This window comes from Rhipicephalus microplus, chromosome X (assembly GCF_043290135.1).
Source record: "Rhipicephalus microplus isolate Deutch F79 chromosome X, USDA_Rmic, whole genome shotgun sequence".
NCBI lineage: Eukaryota > Metazoa > Arthropoda > Arachnida > Ixodida > Ixodidae > Rhipicephalus > Rhipicephalus microplus.
This window is the reverse complement of record NC_134710.1, coordinates 165657864-165680038: the sequence shown is the minus strand read 5'-3', so window position 1 is coordinate 165680038 and position 22175 is coordinate 165657864. Positions and strand designations below refer to the sequence as shown.

The 22175-nt window shown below is 48.6% G+C and overlaps 1 protein-coding gene across 2 annotated transcripts in view; it reads left to right on the top strand.

The window, feature by feature from the left end:
• LOC119177127 (alpha-tocopherol transfer protein) overlaps window positions 1-16481 on the top strand; it is a 59526-nt gene extending 43045 nt beyond the window's left edge. For both annotated transcript variants that reach the window (XM_075878146.1, XM_075878145.1), the window contains exons 6-9: window positions 7031-7217; window positions 8027-8146; window positions 11331-11474; window positions 14083-16481. In XM_075878146.1, coding sequence (XP_075734261.1) covers window positions 7031-7217; window positions 8027-8146; window positions 11331-11474; window positions 14083-14105 — 474 coding nt within the window. In that variant the 3' untranslated portion in view covers window positions 14106-16481. The remainder of the gene's footprint in view (window positions 1-7030; window positions 7218-8026; window positions 8147-11330; window positions 11475-14082) is intronic.
• The last annotated feature ends 5694 nt before the right edge of the window (window positions 16482-22175 follow it).

Here is a 22175-nt window from a genome sequence, read left to right as displayed (position 1 = left end):
GTGGGACACTGTTTGCGCCGCACCGCAATCGGTTCACTTCGGTGAAGTCGCACCTCGGAGACATGACGTCATGAAAACGAGTGAGCGTGACTGGGTGAATCATTCATGCGAATTCTGTGTGAAAGGAACAGTGATGGCTGGGGGAAGAGCTGGTATTTTTCTCTGGGGTTGCTACTAGTCCGATGCCATCTACACGCATCTGTCAGCTGGAGAGAGAGAGAGAGAGAAATAGACTTTATTGGGCTATCCTGCGTGAGGAGGGTGAGAGCACCGCGCAGTGTTCCACACCCTCCTGTCTATTTAGACCTCAACGATGGCAGGCCCTGCGCGAGCTACTAGGAGTTTGCTCCGTTCGCTTTTGCCGAGCCAGGGCCGCGTCAAGCCGCTGGATGGCGTTAAGCTGCGCCTCGTGATCGGGCGAGGCTATGTGGTTCACAATGTCCGGTGGTAGTACGTCGGTGATCACTCCCCCCGCACACGCGTCACACCCCCACAGCACATGTGTCAGCGTTGCCAGTTCTCGCGCACAGATACTGCACTTCGCATTTTCGTAGAGTCCGGGGCACACGTGTCGGGCCAGGCCGGGCGTGAGCACCGTGCCGGTCTGTAGTTGTCTCAGGAGGACGCCCTCGCGCCGCCCCAGCCTCGGGTGAGGCCCAGGAAGCGTTCGGCGGCCCTCTCGGTACCTTTGAAGGATGCTGCCGTAGTCGAGTAGTGGGTCCGAGTCCGAGGGTACGGCTTCTTCCGCGTCCGAGGGGCGGGGGGGGGGGGCGCCGCACGGTGCGCGAGCTCGCGTGCGACGGCGTCCGCCCTTTCGTTGCGGTTGGCTGCTCCGCCCGGGATGGCTCCGACGTGGGCCGGGAACCACCGTAGATGTGTCGTGGTCGACTTGCTTCTCGGCAGCAGGCTTGCTGCCGGGGTCCCAATGCTCCCGCGGCCGAAATTGGCGATGGCCGTGCGGGAGTCGCTCAGGATGGTGGTGACTTGGGGAGTGCCGTTTAGCGCCAGGGCGATGGCGGCTTCCTCCGTTTGCTCCGCAGACGTTGCTCGGACACTGCAGGCGTTAAGCAGTTTGCCGTCCGTGGCTCGGACAACCACCGCTACGTAGATGTGCGGTCGGTATTGATGCTTGGCGGCGTCTACGTACACTGCCGTCGAGTCACTGGCGTGAGTCTCTGCCAGCGCTCTCGCTCTTGCGACCCGTCGCTCTTTGTTGCGTTGCGGGTGGATGTTGCGTGGTAGTGGCAGGACCACGAGGTGTCTCGCGATGTCTCTTCCAATCTCCGTGCGCTCCGGAGCCTCGTCTCGATAGGACTCGGCTCTGGGTGGGCGCAGGCCGACTCTTCGGAGGATTTCTCTGCCGGCAGTGGTCGTTGCGAGGCGGGCGAGCTGCGACATGCGCTGGGCCTCGCTCACCTCTTCTAGGGTGTTGTGGACCCCCAGTCGGGCAAGGGAGTCGTTTCTCGTGCTTACGAGAAGACCCAGGGCGGACTTGTGGGCCTTCCTGATGGCTGCGTTGATCTTGTCCCGCTCGTGCTGCAGCCATCCGTGAAATGCGCCGACGTACGATACGTGGCTCGTCACAAACGACTGCAGTAGTCGCAGGACGTTGGCTTCTCTCATGCCGTTCCGTTTGGTGGAGATTTGCTTGACGAGGCGGGTCGCCACCCCCATCTTCGTCAGAAGCCTGTTGAGGGCCGTGTGGTTCCCGTTGCCGGCGTCGATGTGCATGCCAAGCACTCTGATTCCTCGGACGTGCGGAATGGTGGTGGCGTCTTCCGTCCGAAGCGTGATCTTGGCCGCCTCCGCTTCTGCTGACTTGCGCCAGTGTCCGGGTGGTGGAAGTATTAGTAGTTCCGATTTCTGCGGGGAGCATTTGAGCCCCGTTCCGCGCAGACAGTCTTCGATCTGCTTGATCGCCTCTTGGAGCGATTCCTCCGTGCGTCCGGTCGTGCCTCCGGTCGTCCACAGGGTGATGTCGTCGGCGTAGATCGTGTGCCGTACGTGCGGTAGTCGAGCGAGGCGTTCGGCCACCGGTATCATAACTGTATTGAACAGGAAGGGGGAGATGACGGCCCCTTGCGGTGTGCCGACGCTGCTCAACTTTCGCTCCTCTAGTTGCAGGTGTCCGACGCAGAGGCACGTCGCTCAGTCCGAGAGGAAGGCTCGGATGTAGTTATAGGTCCGTTCGCCCAGTCCGAGTCTCGCGATCTGTGCCAGGATCGCCGAGTGTTTCACGTTATCAAAGGCGCTCTTTAAGTCGAGGCCCAGGATCGTCCTGCAGTCGGTCTTGCTGGGGGACTCGAGCAGGTCTCGTTGAATAAGCAGCATCGCGTCCTGCGTGCTCAGCCGGGCCCGAAAGCCCAGCATCGTCGCCGGATACGCGCTGTTGTCTTCCATGTACCGTTGCCAGCGGTTGTTGAGTACGTGCTCGAGTACCTTGCCCGCGCACGACGTGAGGGAGATCGGGCGGAGGTTCTCGATGCCGGGCGGCTTGTTCGGCTTGGGGATCAGTATCGTGTGGGCCGTGCACCACTGCTTTGGCAGGGTGCCTGAACGCCAGCATTTGTTGTAGTATCCGGTAAGGGCCGTGATAGCCACGTCGCTGAGGTTGCGCAGGGCCTTGTTGTGTATTAGGTCCGGTCCCGCCGCAGACTTGCAGTTGAGCGCCTGCACTGCGTGGCGGACCTCCCACTCTTCAATGTCCGCGTCGAGTGTGTGATTTCCCGGTCCCGCGTAGTCCGGGTGTCGGGTCTGCGCGCTGGTTGGGAGGTATTGGTCGTTGAGGCGTCTGCCCACCTCGTCTTCTCCGTGCTCCTTGATCGCTGCGTGCAGAATCTGCGCCAGCCGATGTTGCTGGTACGATTTACTCTGTGTCTCGTCGCGCAGGTGTCGTAGCAGTTTCCACGTGCGGCTGGTGTGGAATTGGTTGTCCGCCTCGTTGCAGATGGCGTGCCACTGCTGCGCGCAGAGCTGTCGACTGTACTTTTCGATTTCCCTGCCTAGGTGGGCGATGCGCTTTCGCAGCGTCCTGCTGTGACGCATTAGTTTCCATCTGCGTTGAAGGGATTGGCGCGCTTCGATCAGGTGTGCCAACTTGGTGTCCATGGGTGAGGTCGTGTCGTCCGTCTCTATTTCTGTGCTCGCACATTCTGCGGCGTCTACCAGGCTTCGCGTCCATTCTTCGAGGTCTTCGATGGTGGGCGCGATATCTTGCTGGCGGAACGCGTTCCAGTCCGTGAGCTTGTGTTTCCGAGTCGAGGGCAGTTTACTCCAAATCTTCAGCGGGATTTCCACTTCTATGATATAATGGTCACTGCCCAGGTTATGTCCCGTGTTGCGCCAGCTCACCGGTCTGTCGTCGGGGAGGTGTGCGAAGACGAGGTCCGGGGTGGTGTCCCTATAGTGATCGAGGTGCCGATGCGCGATGGCTGTTGCGGGTCCGAGAGGAGCTCGAACTCGGCCTCTTCGAGCAGACTTCGTCCCTTGGCAGTCGTTCGAGGGTAGCCCAGTTCCTTGTGTGACGAGTTGAAGTCTCCCGCCACGAGCACCGGTGCGTCGACTGCTTTCCGCCTGGCTTTGTGAAACAGCGTCTTGAAGCGCTGGCCGCGATGTTGCGGGTTGCTGTAGGCGTTTACCAGGAAGACGGATTCCTGCTTCTTCCTTCCGATCACGACCTCAACTGCGCACAGCTCTAGGGCTGTGTCGCAGTCGAGGAAGCGGTCGAGCTTGATCAGGGTGAGACCCTTGCGGAAGAAGGTGCAGACCCCCTGCGCCGCACCGGCGTTGCTGGTGCGTGCGCTGGGAGGCGAGGCGTGAACGCGATACCCCGGGAGTTTCGGGAGCTTTTCCATGAGTGTTTCTTGGACCATAATCACGTCCGGGGGCGCGTCCATGGGTTGTATGTGCTGTTGCAGTATTGCCTTGCGACATCGGAGGCCGTTGGCGTTCCAGTGCCACACTTTTAGTTTTGCTTGATTAGTTGCTCTGTCCATGGTTAAGCGAGGATCCGGGTGGGTTGCGATTACCGAGGCCGAGGGAGCTCAGCTCTTCTTTGAGTACTTGAACCATGAAGAGTTTCATCTCTTCGAAGCCCGTGGTTATGCGGGCTTCTACCCTTGTTTCAAACTTGTTCATTACCGACGCCACGTTGTCTACCTTCTGCGAGATCTCGTTAATGCGACGGTCTTGTCTGTTTAATCGGTTGTAGATTTTCTTGAATCTGGCTCCGCAGTTCAGTCCTTCCTGGCCCTCTGTGGTCCTGGAGAGCTGCGTTGAGATCGATGAGACGGATGCGGTTTCGTCTGCGTCGTTGTCCATGTTCAGGTCTTCTTCCTCGTCCGACTCATTCACTGAGCTGCGACGGGCTTTTTTTCGCCTGGGGGTCTTGTCCGTCCCCTGCGGCGGCGGTGGTGGCGGCGGTGGCATGGCCGTCGCGTCCGATAGGGCGAGCGTCGCTGTTGGTGGAGCGCTTACATTCCACTGCATGCCCGACCGGGGCTGTTGCGAGGTGAGTCTCGTGATCATTTCGGCTTGTTTTCTTATGGTGTCTTGCTGCTGCCTCATGGATACTTGCATCAGCTTGATAGTGCTCTCGAGCTGCAACATCTTGGCTGTTAGCGGGTTGTTTTGCGGTTTCCTCGCCGGCGTGCTTGAGCGTTGGCGCGTTTTCGCGTCCTTTTCGCTCTTGGCTCCGACTCTGATGACGTCAGTCCACGCGCGATCGCGTGAGAGGCTGCACCACCTATTGCGGTTCGCTGAGCGCTCGTGGCGGCGCGCTCTCCCCCTACTCTCGCTGCGGCTGTTACTCCTCTCCCTCTGTGCGCTCTTTGGGAGCGCGGGAGAGTCGTCCTTTCTGGAGAATTTGCTCTGACCAGTTTTCCCCGTTTTTTCGGTCGCCGTCTTGCGTTCGCGTTTGCGCAGCAGGAATGGTGTCTTGAACTTGTTTGCACAGTTTCCCGTGCCCGTGGGGTGCGATCCGCCGCATAGTTTGCAGCGGGGCTTGCATTCCTTCTCGTGATCGTCACTGGGGCTCATCTTCCCGCACGCAAAGCATATCTTTACGTTTGGCCGGGGGCACACGTCCCTGCGGTGCCCGAGTTGGCCGCACGTTTTACACACTTCCTTGTGTTGCCAGCAGATCCTGCACCGGATTAAGGCTCCGCAATACTTTACGTAAGCTGGGACCTTATTACCGTTGAATAGCACGATCACCGCATGCGAGGTTCCAATGCGGTGCGCTTCGAGTGCCGTGTCGTTGTAGTCGTTGACGACGTTTGCTCGGATCATTTCGGGCGTCTCGCTGAGGGGGGTGCCTCCAATAACGCCCTTTACCGTGTTTTCAGGTGCTGCCGCATAAGCGAACCCCTCATACGCCTGCCCGCCGATTCCCAGGGCTCGGACGCTCGCATATTGGCTGACCCGTGCCTGTTCCGGCGTGCTTATTACGATAATGTTCTGGGCCAGGTTCGGGCAGACCGTGTCCCTTTGGATTTCCTCGCTGTTCACCTTTGCCGCGCTCGCTACGGCTCGCACAAGTTCCGGCATCATTACTTTACCGACAAGCAGTCCCCCGCGGGGCCTGATCACGATCTTGTACTCGTCTCTCGGCACGAAAGGCATGCGTGCAATCTTCGCGAAGTTCGCATTGACTCTCTTGATAATCTGTGCCCGGGTTGGCTGGGCTGCCCTCTTACCGGGTGTTGGCGCCGAGACTTGAAGCGGAGTTTCTGCGCTGCCCGAGGTCTTCTTGCCGCGCTGGGTGGTCACCACCCAGCCGGCGATGCCGTCCGGCGTCTCGTCGATTGAAGTTCCGGTGACGGTGATAGCCATTCGTCCCGAACTCCGGTCGAGAATCGGTTGAAAGTCCCGTTGTGGGGATGTGTCCATAGATGAGGGGCCCGGCGCCGTCATTTCGCTCGCGGCGGGGCCACCGGCGCGGTCCGAGGCGGCCGAAGCCGTCGCTAGGCCTAACGGATCGGTTAGGCTCAGCTGTCTCGCCACGCTGGCCGACGAAAATCGGTCGTAAAATCCGCAAAAACGGGCGGACTCATCAAAATTTGGTATCTGCGTGTTCCGGACGTCGAGCTGGAACCAATCGTACAGTTTTCGTCTGCCTGGAGTCGAGTGGTCCTCTGAAAATTGGCTTCCTCGACGGAGCCGATGTGAGGTGCGTCCGCTCGCACCGAGCCAAGATGGCCGCCCCCCAGCTGGAAAGCGGGGCAAGGAGAAGCGTTGTATAAACACGTGATTTCGGAGCGTGCTTGTAGATTTTGAGTTTGATCAAATGGATGTACTTGTAAAAAATGCACGTGCCCTTTAGTAAACAGTGGGAAGGAGGACAACGAAGTGCAGAGAGACTCTCGTGCCGTTTTAGCCAGTGTGGCTTGGGTTTTCTTGAGAGTTCACTAAATCATCCCCTTTCTACAACGTCTCGGGTGATTCAAAGACGTCGCAAAGATAGCACACTGTAAACCGTCACGCGACGTCGCCGTGCAGATGGTATTGGAGGAATCAGGGAATCGGTTTGCCTGCCTATTCGCTGTACACATCGCTGTCGCCAACATAAACGGATCAAGACAACACGCAGCTTTTCGCCGTGTTGGTTGACAAGAATGAGGCTGCCTCGCCAAAGACGTCCCTTATAGAGCCAGACGTTTACCCTAGAAACACGTGTTTCTCTCCCGACATCGCCCACCCCCTGAAATTTTATTGTGCTACCTTGTGTAGCTACAGGATGATTATAGCATATTGCGAAGACGAGCTCAGAAATGATTCAGCAGACAGTACACAGAACAGAAAAAAAAAACGCTAACCTGAAAGTGTCCAGCGCATTTTCTTTTGAACCGCTTCGGCGCTCCACATTGCCATATGCTAGACGAAGTAGCCCAACTCATTATAATAAAGACAATTATAAACCTATTGTACAATACACGTTGTAAGCGCGAGGAAAGCGACGGGGTAGGTAAGTTTTCGAGGCGTTATGGATAGCATAGTGTGCCAGAACAGCCATTCATTTTCAATCCCACAGGTTTACATCGTAGGCGGAGTTACCGGGCAGCAAGTTCTGAACACTGCAGAGTTTTACGACCCGAAGGTGGACGTGTGGACCTACATCCGGGCTATGACCGTCCCTCGCAGCGGAGCCCGGGTCATTAATTACCAGGACAACGTCTACGTGCTTGGAGGATTCAACGGAACCAACTGGCTTTCCTCCGGTACACCACGCTCAGATTGGAGCATTTCTCAGCATACGCACTGAATTTAGGTTCTTGCATGTTCTGCGAACATTTGCTGGAATAACCCTTCCAGTATGCGGCTGCATTACGCTGAAAGTACAGCCATGTCTACACCTGTGTAGTGTGTCGGATCATATGGTCTCGCTCTGGGGGTCTAAAACTTGCGGTGGTGGCCGGGTATCGCGTGGTTGGTACAGAAGCATGCACGACTTACAGGCCTGATGTGCATGCGTGGCAGAGTGCCCTTGTTTAGCCTCAGGGCGCTTGCGGCATTCGCCTCTTCCAGAGCAAAGGATGCGCACTTTCTGGCTCTTTATACGCGGTCACATGAAACATGGATGTCCTCGGGTAATTCACGCAGCCAGCAAACAAAAGCGCTTACCAACTTCAATCTTGGTTTCAATAAATTCGAGCAGATTGGCATGTCTAATAGGCCGCGCATGATGTGCGGCATACAGATGGCGCCCTGCAGAGCAAGGCCGGCTGCTCGCGTGCTCTGCACAGACGTGGACGCGGCTGTGCACGTTCAAGTCGTTTGCGTAGAGCCAGCCAATTCAAAGACGTTACCTACAAGCAACACACCTACGTCTTGCGAGCGTGCAGAACAAAACTTCCTTGACATTAATGCGAGAAGCAGCATGGCGTTACTACAAAATGCCAGTAGTAAAGTTGGAGTAGAATGATCGAGCACGTAATAGGGGGTGTTGTAGACAAATATAAAGACAGCAAAAAAACAAAAAAGCGTACTCGATTGATTTATGATTCCAGCTGTGCTCGATACTTCGCAGGGGAGAAGTACGACCCTCGCAGAGAACACTGGCTCGAACTGCCCAGTATGCTCACACCAAGGAGCCACTTTGCAGTGGCTGTGCTGGACGACCTGCTCTTCGCCATTGGTGGATACAACGGTCTGTTTGCTAGAAACTGACTGCACACCTGATGCAGGGTTTCAGCTGCCTCCGATGTGTTATAGTGGCAGAAGGAGTGGATATGTTAAACAAGTAAACACAAGACAAAAGCGTCTAGAATGATTCTCTTTCATTAGGGCGGATCATTTGCCACATTGAATGGGATCGATCGTTAACCACATAAACTGCTCAAACCCCGAAAATGATCCGCATTAGCAGTTGGAAAAAATGAGCCTCACCCCTTTGTGTCTATTGAGCCAACTTTCCAATTCAGCGTACAAGAACTTTAAGAAAAGTCCGCATACATATGGCTATTGACTCAGTTTTCTCCAGAGGAATTTGCCTACGAGACCCCTTAGTTGTTGCATATACTTGAGTTCGTTAATGACTGATTGATTTATTTTGATTTATTGAAATTTGTGCAGCGTGAATAAACAAAGAAGGAGCACAAAAACAACGTGGATTGGCACATTGCGCCATTTTACAGCGAAAGCTGTTGTGAGATCCCAACAAGGGTCACGTGCGGCGCCCTATAGTCGTCCGCCACCACCGCTGGTGTCCGTAACCACTACCGCCTAAAAAATAAGAAAAAAAACGAAAACTTTAAGGACAATGAGATTCGAACCCAGGTCCCCTGCGTGCCAGCCCAGTATTCTACCGGCTACGTGTGTGCTTGAGACCCATTTGCAAGCTGGCCTTGGCAGGCTTCATGTCAGAAAAGAAATCGCGTTTATACGAGTAATAAAGCGTTTCAGAACAGCAAAAAAAAGACAACCAAGGCCCCACCGTGGTGGTCTAGTGGCTAAGGTACTCGGCTGTTGACCCGCAGGCCGCGGGATTGAATCCCGGCTGTGGCGGCTGCATTTCCGATGAAGGCGGAAGTGTTGTAGGCCCGTGTACTCAGATTTGGGTGCACGTTAAAGAACCCCAGATGGTCGAAATTTCCGGAGCCCACCACAACGGCGTCTCTCACAATCGTATGGTGGTTTTGGAACGTTACGCCCCACAAATCAATCAAACAGTTTGCCGTAATTTCTCTTGCTATTTCTTTTTTTCCACTATCTTCTCAGCGCATGTTTTCCAACATGGCGTCTGTGACACGAGTGGATTAGTGTGGGACCGCAAACTGGCTGTTTAGTTCACGAAGAGAATATACTCTCAGTATATGTTAAACAACGGTCACTACGAAATACCGCGTGAAAGCTACTTAAATGAGCCCCCTATGCGGTCTGGCCGTACAAATCATAACAAAACAATCGAGAAGCCAATTGATAATCTTAAAATACATCAATATTCCCTTTTTTCACATGCAATGTCACCACGGAACAAATTTTGCGAAGAAGTAGTAAACGCTAATACAATGTAATCATTTGTTCAGTTTTTAAATAACCTTTCATTTGACATGCAAAGTTATGTTTATGCTGAACAACTTTGTTGGCAGTTCGTTCCCGCGTTCGCTTTTTTTTATGCATAGCGTGTAATTTACCTCATGTGTTGAAATATTGTATGTGCATGTTTTATCACTGATAATATTGTGTGTTTGTTAATGCAGAGCATATTTATTTATTTATTTATTTATTTATTTATTTATTTATTTTTGTTGATTGTGATTTCTGTTTACTCTATGACTTAAGTTAGCGATAGTTGTAAATAATATTGTTGGTATTATTTTTTAATAATGTTCTCACTCCTGCTTGAGCCCGGGTAGGGCCGGCAGTATTTGTAGATAATAAAAAAAGAGTGACGCTTTTAAATCTCGAGGTAAAACGCCGGATGTCCGCGAGAAACTTTCTGCACCGTTGCTTATCAGCCACTCCGTTACTTATCAGCCCCGTCCACAAACGGAGACCATCCGCGCCGCCACCGCGCCGAGTTTGCCAGCCACGCGAGCCGAATACTAGCGACGAAATGCCCGTTCTTCTACAGGGGGCGCCACAGTCGTGGCTTCGTACGTTAGTTATGGCGCTGGAGTTTGGGCGCTTTTGCAAGGCCTGTGACAGGCTGTGGTTTCACTTTACTTTGCCTACGCCAAACAGCCTACTTTAAGCCCCCAAGATCAACCAGCTTCACTGTTCTTTACCTCGGTTAGTGTAAACTTCTTTTTTTAAAACACGTTAGCGATGTGAATGAGCAAAACCAAAATCAGCCGAAAATTACCATACTTCTTGTGAAGATACAGGAATCTGCGGAAACCGCCGCATCAGTAGTATTAGATTCCCTGCCAAGATAAGTTGTCACCAAGTATAGCTGGAAAAAAATGGCAGCATATCCACGGGGTGAATGATGGAGAGTGGGGCGAAGCATCCGTCCGTCCATTCATTCTTGCTTTCTTCCGTCCATGCGTTCGTCTGTGTCACCGTCCGTGCGTCCATCCGCCCGGCAGAGCGTGCATCTGTTCGTGCGTCCGCACGTCCGTCCGCGTGTCCATCCCTGCGTTAGTCCATGCATCCGCTCCTGCGTCCGTCCATGCGTCCATCCGTCCGTGCATCTGTCTGCGTGTCTGTTAGTCAATCTAGTCAACACTCCAAGTACCCCCATCTCGCATATTTTCATCATATATTCCGCATATAGAAGCACCACCATCCAGCGGACATTCCAAGGACTAAACGAGAGGTGGCACAAGCACACTTTCTTACGGCTTGCGCTTCGTGTCTACTTCCCACCTTTAACCACCTCGAGTACATGGTATATACTAGTTCACTGTATTCATAGCACTGCGGCCCAACGCTCGCTAAACCTTTCTAAAACCAAGGAGGTTACGCCCAGCGAGTATAACGTAGCAACCCTTTTTTGTCAGACAGTGCTCAATGTACACACCAATGGCTGCTAATGGGGAAAGAGAGACAGAAGAATTAGGCTTTTAGTTAACGCACGCACTGCGAATTTTTTATTGTTCAACAACGCACAGAAGAAATCTCCCACGGGCACTGCCTTGCAGGTCAAAACGTAAGACTGGTTACGCACTACTACGAGGGACGAACGGGTGCCGCTTTAAGAAACTTCACACCTAAAAAGCACGTTGTGAAGCTGGCTTTTCTGCACTGTAGTGTATTGTAAGGTGAAGCTAACTTTTGAGACCATCAGTTACCCAGGTGATAACTTCCATTCATATTTTGGCGGTGTTTTGCCTTGATTGATTGATTGATTGATTGATTGATTGATTGATTGATTGATTGATTGACAGGAACGACGACAATGCCGTTTGTAGAATGCTACGACCCCAATACCAATGCCTGGCAAAAAGTCTGCGACATGAACACCAACAGGAGCGCCCTCGGAGCCTGCGTCGTAGTTAACCTTGTAAACTCCAGAGAGTTTTCTGTTGTAGGTGAGCTTAGAGATTTCTCCATAAAGCGTGAGTGTTAAAGAAGCCGTTTTTCTGATTTCATCGCGAAATCTGTTTGCGCAAACCACACAAAAAAAACGAAATTCCTAGCCGTTGTGTTAGATTCAGAAATACATCATAACCTCAAGGCAAAAATGAGATTTGTGCAAAGCTTCCTCTGCATGTCCCTTTGTTTAACGCACGCGTCTGTCTGTCTCCAATGAATGTCATTAAATTCGCTTCACGTGCTGCTATTATTTTTTGTGCCACCTCAAAGTTTGCCAAAGCAAGCAGCTCTTCGCTACAACACATAGTTTTGATGTTGGACCGATGGGAAGAGACTCTCACACGCTGCGAAAAACGACGAAGTTACGGCTACAAGCCAACTCATTTAGCTAGTTTTTTTTGAAACACAGAGCCCACAAAAATTTAAGAGAATAGCTGGTATCTGCGACCAGAGAAATCTACTGAAAGCAGCAACGTCAATACTTCGCATGGTATCCTGAATCTTCCTGGTAGCGCCATTCGCTAAGCCTACCTCACTTTCGTACAACATGCTGAAATAGATCAATACCACTCTGTCAGAGGGCGCGTGTTTCTGTTCGATAGTACAAATTAGTACGAATACTTAAAAGAACAGCGCGACTTTTTTGCGTGTGTAGGTAAGAAGTGAATCAAAAGTTATCAAGAGTCGTTGTTGCACTATTGAACCTCCCCCGCCTCTCATTTTGAAGCATGCTGCTGACCAGTATTAAGGACTGATTGGCCAAAAACGTTGAAATGACAAGTAACACTTTCTTGTTTAGCACTACGCCGCTTTGATGGCCGTGGTTAGAGGCAGGGGGCGGGCCGATGACAATTACACTAGAGTTACTGTATATGCTACCTTTATGTAGCAGTAACTCTAAATTACAGCAACTCTAAATTACGCTTCCTCCCCGTAAGCACTTGGGCAGAGGAAGAGGTTAATGAGCTTTATTAGGCTTTAATGTTGAAGATTGTAATCCACACCACACTCACTTCGGCAGACAAAGTTGTCGAGACCTGATGAAAAAAAGATGCACGAGACTATTTAGCATGGTCTTTAAGTGATGTATTTTCGATGGAGGCGGAAATCTTGTGGGCCCGTGTGCTCAGATTTGGGTGCACGTTAAAGAACCCCAGGTGGTCGAAATTTCCGGAGCATTCCACTATGGCGTCTCTCATAGTCATATGGTGGTTTTGGGACGTTGAACCCCACATATCAATCAAGTGATGGTTGTGTTCTCATTCTAAAAATTTATCACTGTAGATTAGCACTTCCTGAATGCAAGTGTTGCTGGCATATCTAGTGATGCGAGTGTCGCCAATTATCGAACAGATCGTGTCGTGGACGTTGTGCTGCCAAGGCCATGTATTGCTGCAACGTGGGCGTAGGCAAAAATTTTTTACGGGAGAGGAGGGTGAGGGTTCAACCATATTTCATATATGTTCGTGCATGCGTTTGCCTGCATATGTGCCTGCATTTGTGAAAATATTCGGAGGCCAGGTAATGAACCTCCCCCCCCCCCTTCCTTTCTCTCGCCCTTGGCTACGCCCATATGTGCTGCTCAGTTTCGCTTATAAAACGCAGCCTTCTCGTCTGTCATTAAATAACAGTTGAGAAGAACGTATTCTAAATTACGCCATCACGCGGCACGACAGACCAATGCTTAAGTACGCCGACTGATTGTTACCTCGCGCCACCGGCAATAGATGACGCCACTGGCAACATCAAAATCTGCTACTGGAACGTTCTGGTCTGCAGCGGCTATAATTTATTTAGCCCAGAAAAAAGAAAGAAAAACGGGCAAAGAAAAAAAGAGAGGCTACACATTTCACAAACAATCTAATCTAACCAGGTTAGCATAACCTAAGCTTCCCATCACCGCTTGGGCACTTAACACATTACCATTACACAAACACCTTTTCGTGCTGTTACCACTGGCGGATGAAAAAAGCATGGCTCATGGCTTCGGTAGGCATGTGTACAGCCCATACCCGTATAGCCTCTAACCAAACAGGATGGTGCAAGAGGCTTTATGCACTGTTTGCGTATACTAATTCCGCGGAAGTACCAACTAAACTCACAGTGGTGTTTGATCTCTGAAGTGCAGGCAAGTCGTGCGGTTTTATAATTCCACAAGAAACAGCACAGGAGCGGAGAAACAAAAAAAACGCTTGCTGTCGTTGTTCACTTCTTTGTACGTTGTGCGCTGGCTCTTGAAGATGCGTTATCAACTAACCCACTCTATTACTTAAATATATAAGGTGCTTTACAATAAACCAATGCCTCAGATAATTAGGGTGCTGAATAACAGAACCAAATATCATTTTAAATATACCGCAAAGACGGAGATGCCAACTAAGAGGAAGTTCGGGTCACGTACGTACAATATCTCTTTATTTTTCTGTGAGTTTGTGTCTTTGTTCTTGTGCAGAATTTACAATGAATTTATATCAACTGGCGCATTTCGGTACTCAAAACACGTTTGAGTTTATTTGCCATCCGTCTAAACTTACTCGGCTGTATTGGCCGCTGTTGTGTGATGTTATGCATTGATTGCTTTTTTTTTTTTGCTTTTGCTTGCAGGTAACGCGGGGGCCAAAAAATGAAAAAAACAAAAAACAGTCGTCTCATCGTTTGTCGGCAATTTTGAAGAAGCGGAAGCATTGTCGGCAATTTTGAAGAAGCGGAAGTAAATTGCTTTCAGAAGTAGTTTTTGATTTCAATTAGATTGGGCACCGTCTACATGGAAAATGTCTTTTTTTTAAATATTGGTGCTTATCATAACACTAGCTCATTCGAGTAGATGAGCACCAGCTTGTGAATGAGTGTCTAGTATGTCATGAAAGGCTCAAATAACTACGCTTGGTATAACGCAGCCTTAAAATAAATATGAGTGAGGAGGGGTGTGTCCTCGATGTCTTGGTCCCCATCCCTATAGTTTTGATGAAACTTGCTGCTGGCGCAGGTTACTGTAGATGCAGGTATTACCCCTCAATAATGATTTCAAAACTAGTCCTCAGAAAAATTTGGCCACTAAATCAAGTTTGGCCGCAAAAAAACACTTGTTCTGCCAATTTTCCAAATTTTGTTAATTTCGAGCGCACCTAGCAGAAAAAAAACACACTATACTTGGTCACAATTTTTATTCCCGTTAGAGGACGAGTGAAACAGTGCTAAGCGCATTCTATTTCCCTTGGTCATTGAATGCCTTATGAGGAGCATTATTGTGAATATGACAAATGACTCAAATTAAAGTACCTGAAAATTTCAGGAATATATTGCCGCATACACCTTGAAGCAAAGTAACAAAACTTTGTACATGCCCTGCTTGATATTTTCACTTTTAAGGGTGAGCGATCTTGGAGTCTAGGCTTGTTGGCGTGTCATGTCGTCGTCACCATCTATCGTAAAGGGTATTCGCTACAAAAATTGGGTAAAACCCACTGCTCGCTACCGGTTTATACAATGCATATTAGTAGTTCGCCGTTATTCCTAAAGTTCGTTGGTATCGCCTCAAACTTGTTAAATACGAAGCATTTATTTGTGTACTTCATGCGCTTTTGGCATCTATCTATCTATCTATCTATCTATCTATCTATCTATCTATCTATCTATCTATCTATCTATCTATCTATCTATCTATCTATCTATCTATCTATCTATCTATCTATCTACACCTGGGTTCTCTCATCATCGCCCCTTTAACTTGGGGTACCCCAAAATTAGTGTGTGAGGGTAAAATGGTTTGACAAATACGACGCACTGGTGATCACATGAATAACGTCACAATCTCGTCACGTCATCAAGCACTTTCCAAAAAACAGTGGCACATACCCCCGCCTCCGGGTATGTGCCACAGGTGACAGACATTTTATATCTACCCAGGAACACCGAGAACACATATGGGTAATATTAACGCTTGAGCGTTAAAAGAAAGCTGACACAGGAATATTGATCGGACGAATGCAAATAACAAATGTCAATGTCCCAGAAGAAACTAGCCAATAGCAGCGACTTACGCGCTTTATTCAATTGTTGATGTGAACTATTGTTGGCGAGATACACAGATTTATCCTCACTGCAAGATGACTTCTTTGAAATCTAGGCGTAGTGCAAGTAATGGTACATGTTCCTCCACGTCAGAAAGCGCTCCCACGTTCCCTAATTTATCGCCGCCTCAACTATGTAGCGTCTAATTATTACGCCCTCAACAACAACACAGTAACTAAATGCAAGACACTTAGACTAACTCAATGCAACACATTTAAATGCCAAGTACAAATACCTAGTAATCTGTCCTTGACCCATCATATTCCCCAACTAATTCCTGCCATTGCCTATTAGGGTATGTATGCCGTAACCCATCATCAGCATCCTCAGCAGTCAAACTACTTGCATATAAAACATTGATTCGATCCAAACAAGAGTATGCCTCTTCTATTTATGACGACGACAAAGTTAATGTAACTATTTCCTTTGAATCTGTGCAGAACCACGCTGCCAGGTTAATTCTTTCCAATTACTCCTACAGTACAAGTTTATCCGCTTTAAAATCCAGCTCTGCCTCCCTTCACTTTCTTTCGCCGCAAGACTGCTCATCTAATATTATTTGTTTTTTTTTTTATTAGCTGCCTCCAGGAAACAAACTCATTATTACTGCACACCTGTTCCTCTCGCCACTTGCACCAAAATTCTGTGTATCTGCCGCGTGCATATATGACCACCCATCAACATTCATTTTTCCTGCATACTGCCGAAGAATGGAATGCCCTTCTCTCAGAGATCGCTCTTATCACCGGCATTGCTCAACTCAAAGCTGCCATTCCATACCATCTTCAACTCATGAAATCTATAGCCTGAGCTGCCAGTTTTTTTCTTCTTTTTGTTGTTGTTTGACTGTTTGCCTACCTCTCAAGTGACGTCCCATGAAGGACTTCTGAGGTATTATGAATAAATGAATAAATAATAACCATTAACTCACACCACATGTATTGCTTGGTTCTGACGAGAACACTAACGCGACTGAAAGTTTTCGCAAAGGTACTGCAGCTGCAGAAAATGCTCTACTGGTGTATATTCGCTAAGCCAGCATCGTCAAGGGCTTTGTTAATCTTCAGAACGAGAACGGTAAGAAGTCAACGGAAAAACTAGAGTTGTGTAATGATGTCGCTGGTATTATGCTAAAAATGCAGTTGCTACCACTCAAGGTATTGAAACCTGAAGTGTCGATAGATTCAGAAGTAGAATTTCAAAAGTGAGGTAGCTCAGCGCCCTATATGCGAAGACTGCTAGGGTCTAGACCTTCACCAGAAATTAAATTAGAAACGTGGCAATACAAGACCCCACCGGCTGACCTATAGCTCTTGCGGATTGGTCGTGGTCAGAAAAAGAACGTTACAAGACAATCTGTAAGCCTAGGCATGAGAAGCCACATGGACCCTTACGCATTTGCCCTAGGACGATTGAATGGCCATCTTATCCATCTTAGTCTGTTATACTAATCTCCGAACCACCAGCTAAATTCTGCCCCTGACGTTTTATTATTAATATTATTATTGCCTCCGGGATCGGATGCATTGCGAGCTTCCTGTACCTCACGCGGTTTCGCAGGTCACGCGCGATCTTCGCACCTTTGACCAAGCGACGATGGCGTCCCCATGTGACGTCACGTTATGTGACGACTAGCGACATCATGATGCCATTCCGAATCTTTGCTATATGGGCCGTCATAAGAGGCTCTACGTTAAACATACTCAGAAATATAAATGCCTTTGCAATTTGCAGAAATGAAGCAGAAAAGTGAAAGATGCTTGTCGTTTTAAAAATATCTGAAGAGGCACACGTTTTTTTTTTAACACTGCAGCTTAGTTCCGATTCGAAGTAATTGCTTATTATGCTGGGCTTTGGATTACAATGTCAATGAAAAATAATCGATCACCAATTGTTATATCGAAGATTTATTAAAGGGCAAGGATGAAGTACGTCAGCGAATGGTCAACTATGGCGATTATTTTTATAAGATATCGCTGATAAACATAGAAATATGTTACAAAAGAATTTCTAGAGGTAAATTCTGAGAGGTTATTTCTATCAGGTACACACGATAAAGAACAAAGCTCATATTAAAGTAAATATGTAACTTTAAGTGTTATAACAAAAAAGCGCTACTTTTCTTTATCTCGTGGTTTAACATGAATGACGTAGCTGTAAATATGCTGGAACCATTTGAAACTAACTTCGCCATGTAACGTATGCATATACTATTTGTTACTCAGTGCTGTTTTCCCTGACGCGGCGACGTCAGTCATACTAATTATTTTTTCAGTTATCTTTTAAAGCATATACACGGTGTTTCAAGAAATGTGTCCAATATTGTTTGAAAATCAGTAAAAGACACAATTTGCTCGTTGTCTTCACAGTTGAGGAAGGAGGAATAAATGAGGAAGGACAGGGATGTTAGCCTTCACAGTTGAGTTTCTGCAGTGGCAGGCATCTTGAGAGGGTTGAAGATATCATTTTTAACAGTAATTAGGAAAGTTAAATTAACTAAATTGTAATTCGTGGAGTTAGGCAGTTAAGTCAAATCGGAGAAGACCTTTGAAGACAAGCTTCTTGCAAAAAACCCATTGCTGCTTTGAGATTTCAGAAAGGTGGCCTCTAATAATAACTGCGAAATAATGAAATTCTCCGAAATTCTGCTGTGAAACCAAAACCAAAACATGTAAAAGCGCAACTGCCTTATTCGTCCGAGACGTCCGAAATGAGGGAGCATTGTTATATAAACCATCAACCGACTTCGTAGTGTGGGTGTGTGTGCTGCGCTTGCATAAATAGAATGAAATATTCGTCTAGAAATATACAGCAAGTTCATTTTTTGTAATGTTCATTTTGAGCATAGAAAAATTATACTTTACACATTAGGCTCTCAGGAAGCGGGACGTCGAACGACTCGTCGAATGCAGTGCACTCAGCAGAGTGGTCATATACAGCAGTGCACGACAAAATGATGTTAAATGAAGACAAATTTATTATGCAAGAGGTTCAATCAATCCAAAGCTCAATATATCTCACTCTATCTAAGCCCTTGGTTGATATAAATAGCAAAAAAGTGATGTACGCAATTGTGTACATATATGTGTCTCAAATGCTTAAAAAAGTCTAAAAATTATTTTTTTTTCATCGTTGAAGTGCAACGGTGACTGCTGTTTGCGTAATGAAACCATCACTGTTCTGTCGCTATTCTTCGTGCCCACGCTGTCGGTATCTGGAGCTTAGTGAGTGACATACCTGGTTGAACTTTCTTGGCCATAAGCGTTTTTTTTGGGGGGGGGGGTCTCCAATCAGAGCTGCCGGGATGATGTCGTTTGACAGGAACAACGTGCACTTATAACAACTAACGGAAGAAAACAATTTGCTTGCAACACGGTCGTCTTCCGGTAATTGTTTTTGTTGTTTCTCTTCCTCACTTTTTATATCACCGCCCTGCTCGGTTTTCTTTTGTTTGTCTTTTTTTACAATAAAGCCAATTCCAACAACTCTTTTTCCCTTCACTGGAGCACCCTTCTATGTGGGTAAGCTCCACGCGTATACTTGTATATGTAATGGGCGAAGTACAAACAAATATAAGTCTTATGGGCTGTCCTTTAGACTTAAACGTAAGCAAGGTGAAATTACGTAATGGGCGCTGCGTGTGTTGTGCATGCAAGAGCCATATCTGAACGGGAATCAAAAGTAGGCGATGTTGAACGATAGCGCACGTCCTATTGGATTAGAGGTCATAGCCTTCTGATGCTTGCAACGGGAAAGCGAGTCGGCGAAGGCCGAAGAGCGAGTTCCCAGCCGACGTTGCCGAGCGCGCCGATTTTTCATTTGCGGAGATAAAGACGCTCGGCCGAGTTTCTCGTTTGCAAGCGCGAAACTCCAATCTGTGTCATACTAAAATGAAAATATGCATTTCTCCTGCAGTGACAAAGTTAAACCGCACAACTAACCCTGGTCAACTAGTTCAAGAGGCACGACTGAACACGGAAAACCCAGACAATCACCCGCGTTAGAAAGAAAATTGGTTTTTACTTCTTTGTTTCTTTCTTTTTTTTACGGATGGATAAATCACCTCGCCCGCTCAATCAACACTGACATTCTTAAAAGCCTTTGATAAAAAAAAAAGACACATGTTCGTCAGGTTAAATTGCAACCCTGGAGGAAGGAAAACAACTAAATGAAAATTTTCGAGGTGTTTTGACTTAACGCTCATGGTTGTCGCCTATTACAGAGCACCCTTCTCTTCAACATGACATGAGCTTCACACAGCATATTATACGGGGAGTGAAACGCTTCTTGTTCACGCAGACTATGTAATCTTATACACAGGTGCGTTGAAGTGACACCGCCTTCGAGCGTTAACGTTGCCGTTGTGCAACTGTAGCAAATAAGTGAACAAACTAGAGTATACTACAGTAGTAAGGAATATACTATGTAGAGTATATACTAATACGCATGGGAGAAGTTGTACTAATGCATTGGACGCTTTGTGAAAGTGGTAATTTGTACTGGCGACGTATAAACTGACAAATCATTCGTGTAAGAGCCCACGATGGTGCCCGCTATTAATATAATATGAAATCATGTGTAGTTTTAATATCTCACCCGCCAAGACAACGAATACAGTGGTACGGAGCATATAATAACGTTTACTTTAACAGATTATATGAAAACGAAACAAAAAAATTGAAGTCAATGTCACGCTGAATACACATTAAACTAATTATTGAGCATCAATATTGTGACAAAATCATGTATATATTATGGGGGGGGAAAGTTACGGTGAGAACAAATATTAAAAAATTAAAAAAAGAGCGACGTAAATACCTCCCGAAAATTGCAGATGACTTCTTATTTAAAAACGTGAGCCTGAGATATTGTGACACCTGCTGTATTACAATAATGCTGCAAGGAAAACGCTGATTGTTAGCGTCTAACGAAACAGACCAATGCTATACGCTTCTAATAAAATTGCACAAGTGAAATCGTTTATCGCACACGCCTCTTAAGCAGTACATACTGACATGACCCAAACATTTCTAGAGTGATGAATAAACTCCTTTTATTAATAATAAGATTGTTAAAAGCAGTGACAACAGATCAAACAGCTGGGTGCAGGCATTTGCGGTCGAACAGCATGCTATTGTGCTTGCTATTCAAACGATGTGCCAATGAAAGGATCGACATATACATATTGACACTCCAGGACAACAAGCGCGTACCAGCAACACAGTTTTTGAGAGACAGCCACATGTGCGGCTATTATGAACGACAGCTGCAGCGTCAACTAACGCATATAAAAGCAAATTCAAGTCAGAACATAGAGCGCGGAGCCGGCCGCACAGCTTGCGACCAGAGCTAGTAGCACTGAGCCGCAGAAGAAGGCCCGGGTAAAGGGCATGCCGCAGGCCACACTAATGCCCATTGGCTTGGAGAAGCAGTCGGTCTGGAAGTCACTGAGCACAGAGCTCGCGTCCGGGTTCGAGCTGGCCAGCGAGCCAGCCGCTGTCTTCAGGAAGCGCCGGATCTCCTCCGTCCTTCGGCGCAGCACGCTCGCACGGTCGCTAGCGAACAGCAGAAGCACCCAGAGTACGGCGCCACGCAGCGCTGATGCTGTCACAGTGCCAGCGTCACTTGGAGCAAGCGCCCACTGCAAGGCCGTGTGCAGGAGGTAGAGCGCCCCGGCCAAAAACCAGACGAGGGCGACGCCGTCGAATGCTGCCGCCACGTTGCGCATCAGCTGGCGCAGCGCGTAGAAGTCACCCAGCACGAGTCGGTGCACGTGTGGCGCAGGCGGGCGGTGAAACAGTTGCACCAGGGCCTTCTCGTACTTGAGCAGCTCGAAGCCGAGGTAGTGGGACAGGTGCCCCAACATGGCCGCAGTAAAGCACATGGTGCCGAAGGCGAAGACGTTGTCCACGTAAAACGAAGTGACTACGGCCACGCGCTCCAGCAACTCGTCGGGCAGCGTCGCGGATGCGTGCGCAAACACGCTCAGGGATATAGCCACCAGCCAGAGCAGAGCCGTCGCCTGGGTGATGCGTCGGGCGAAAGCAACCCGTGGGTTTCCAGGCAGGCCGCCAGGAAATTCTCGGAGCACCTCCCGCACTGAACCACTGTGTACGCCCAGCTTGTAGTTAACGTACAGGGCGAGTAAGAAGACCGCGTCCAGGATTATCGGCCCAGTGTACTTGCGCAGCTCGTCCAGGCGACCATCCACATTGTCTTTGACAAAGAGCAGATAATAGGTGACTCGCGAAGCCAAGTAAAACGCATAGAATATCCGAACTATCCATCCCCACATGTTGCAGAATGACTCTTTTTCAGTCGGCCGCATGTCCATACCGAGACCGACCGATTCGACCGACGTCAGAAGGAATCCACAGTCGTTTCTCTCCATCTCTGTCGATCACAAAACTGTACGGCAATACGGTGTCGTTCGTCAAGAGACCAGCTGCTTAGCTTCCGCTTCTACAGCTCTATACTTTAGACATTTTCATCAGACGTCCACGCTCCTCGCGTCTCTTTCAGCGCATCACCACGCACGAAGCATAGGCGTCACACGACCTCTTCGCAAATGAAAAAAGAAAGCCGTCCAAGGGATTTGTGTCAGCATACAGAGAGCACTGAGACGC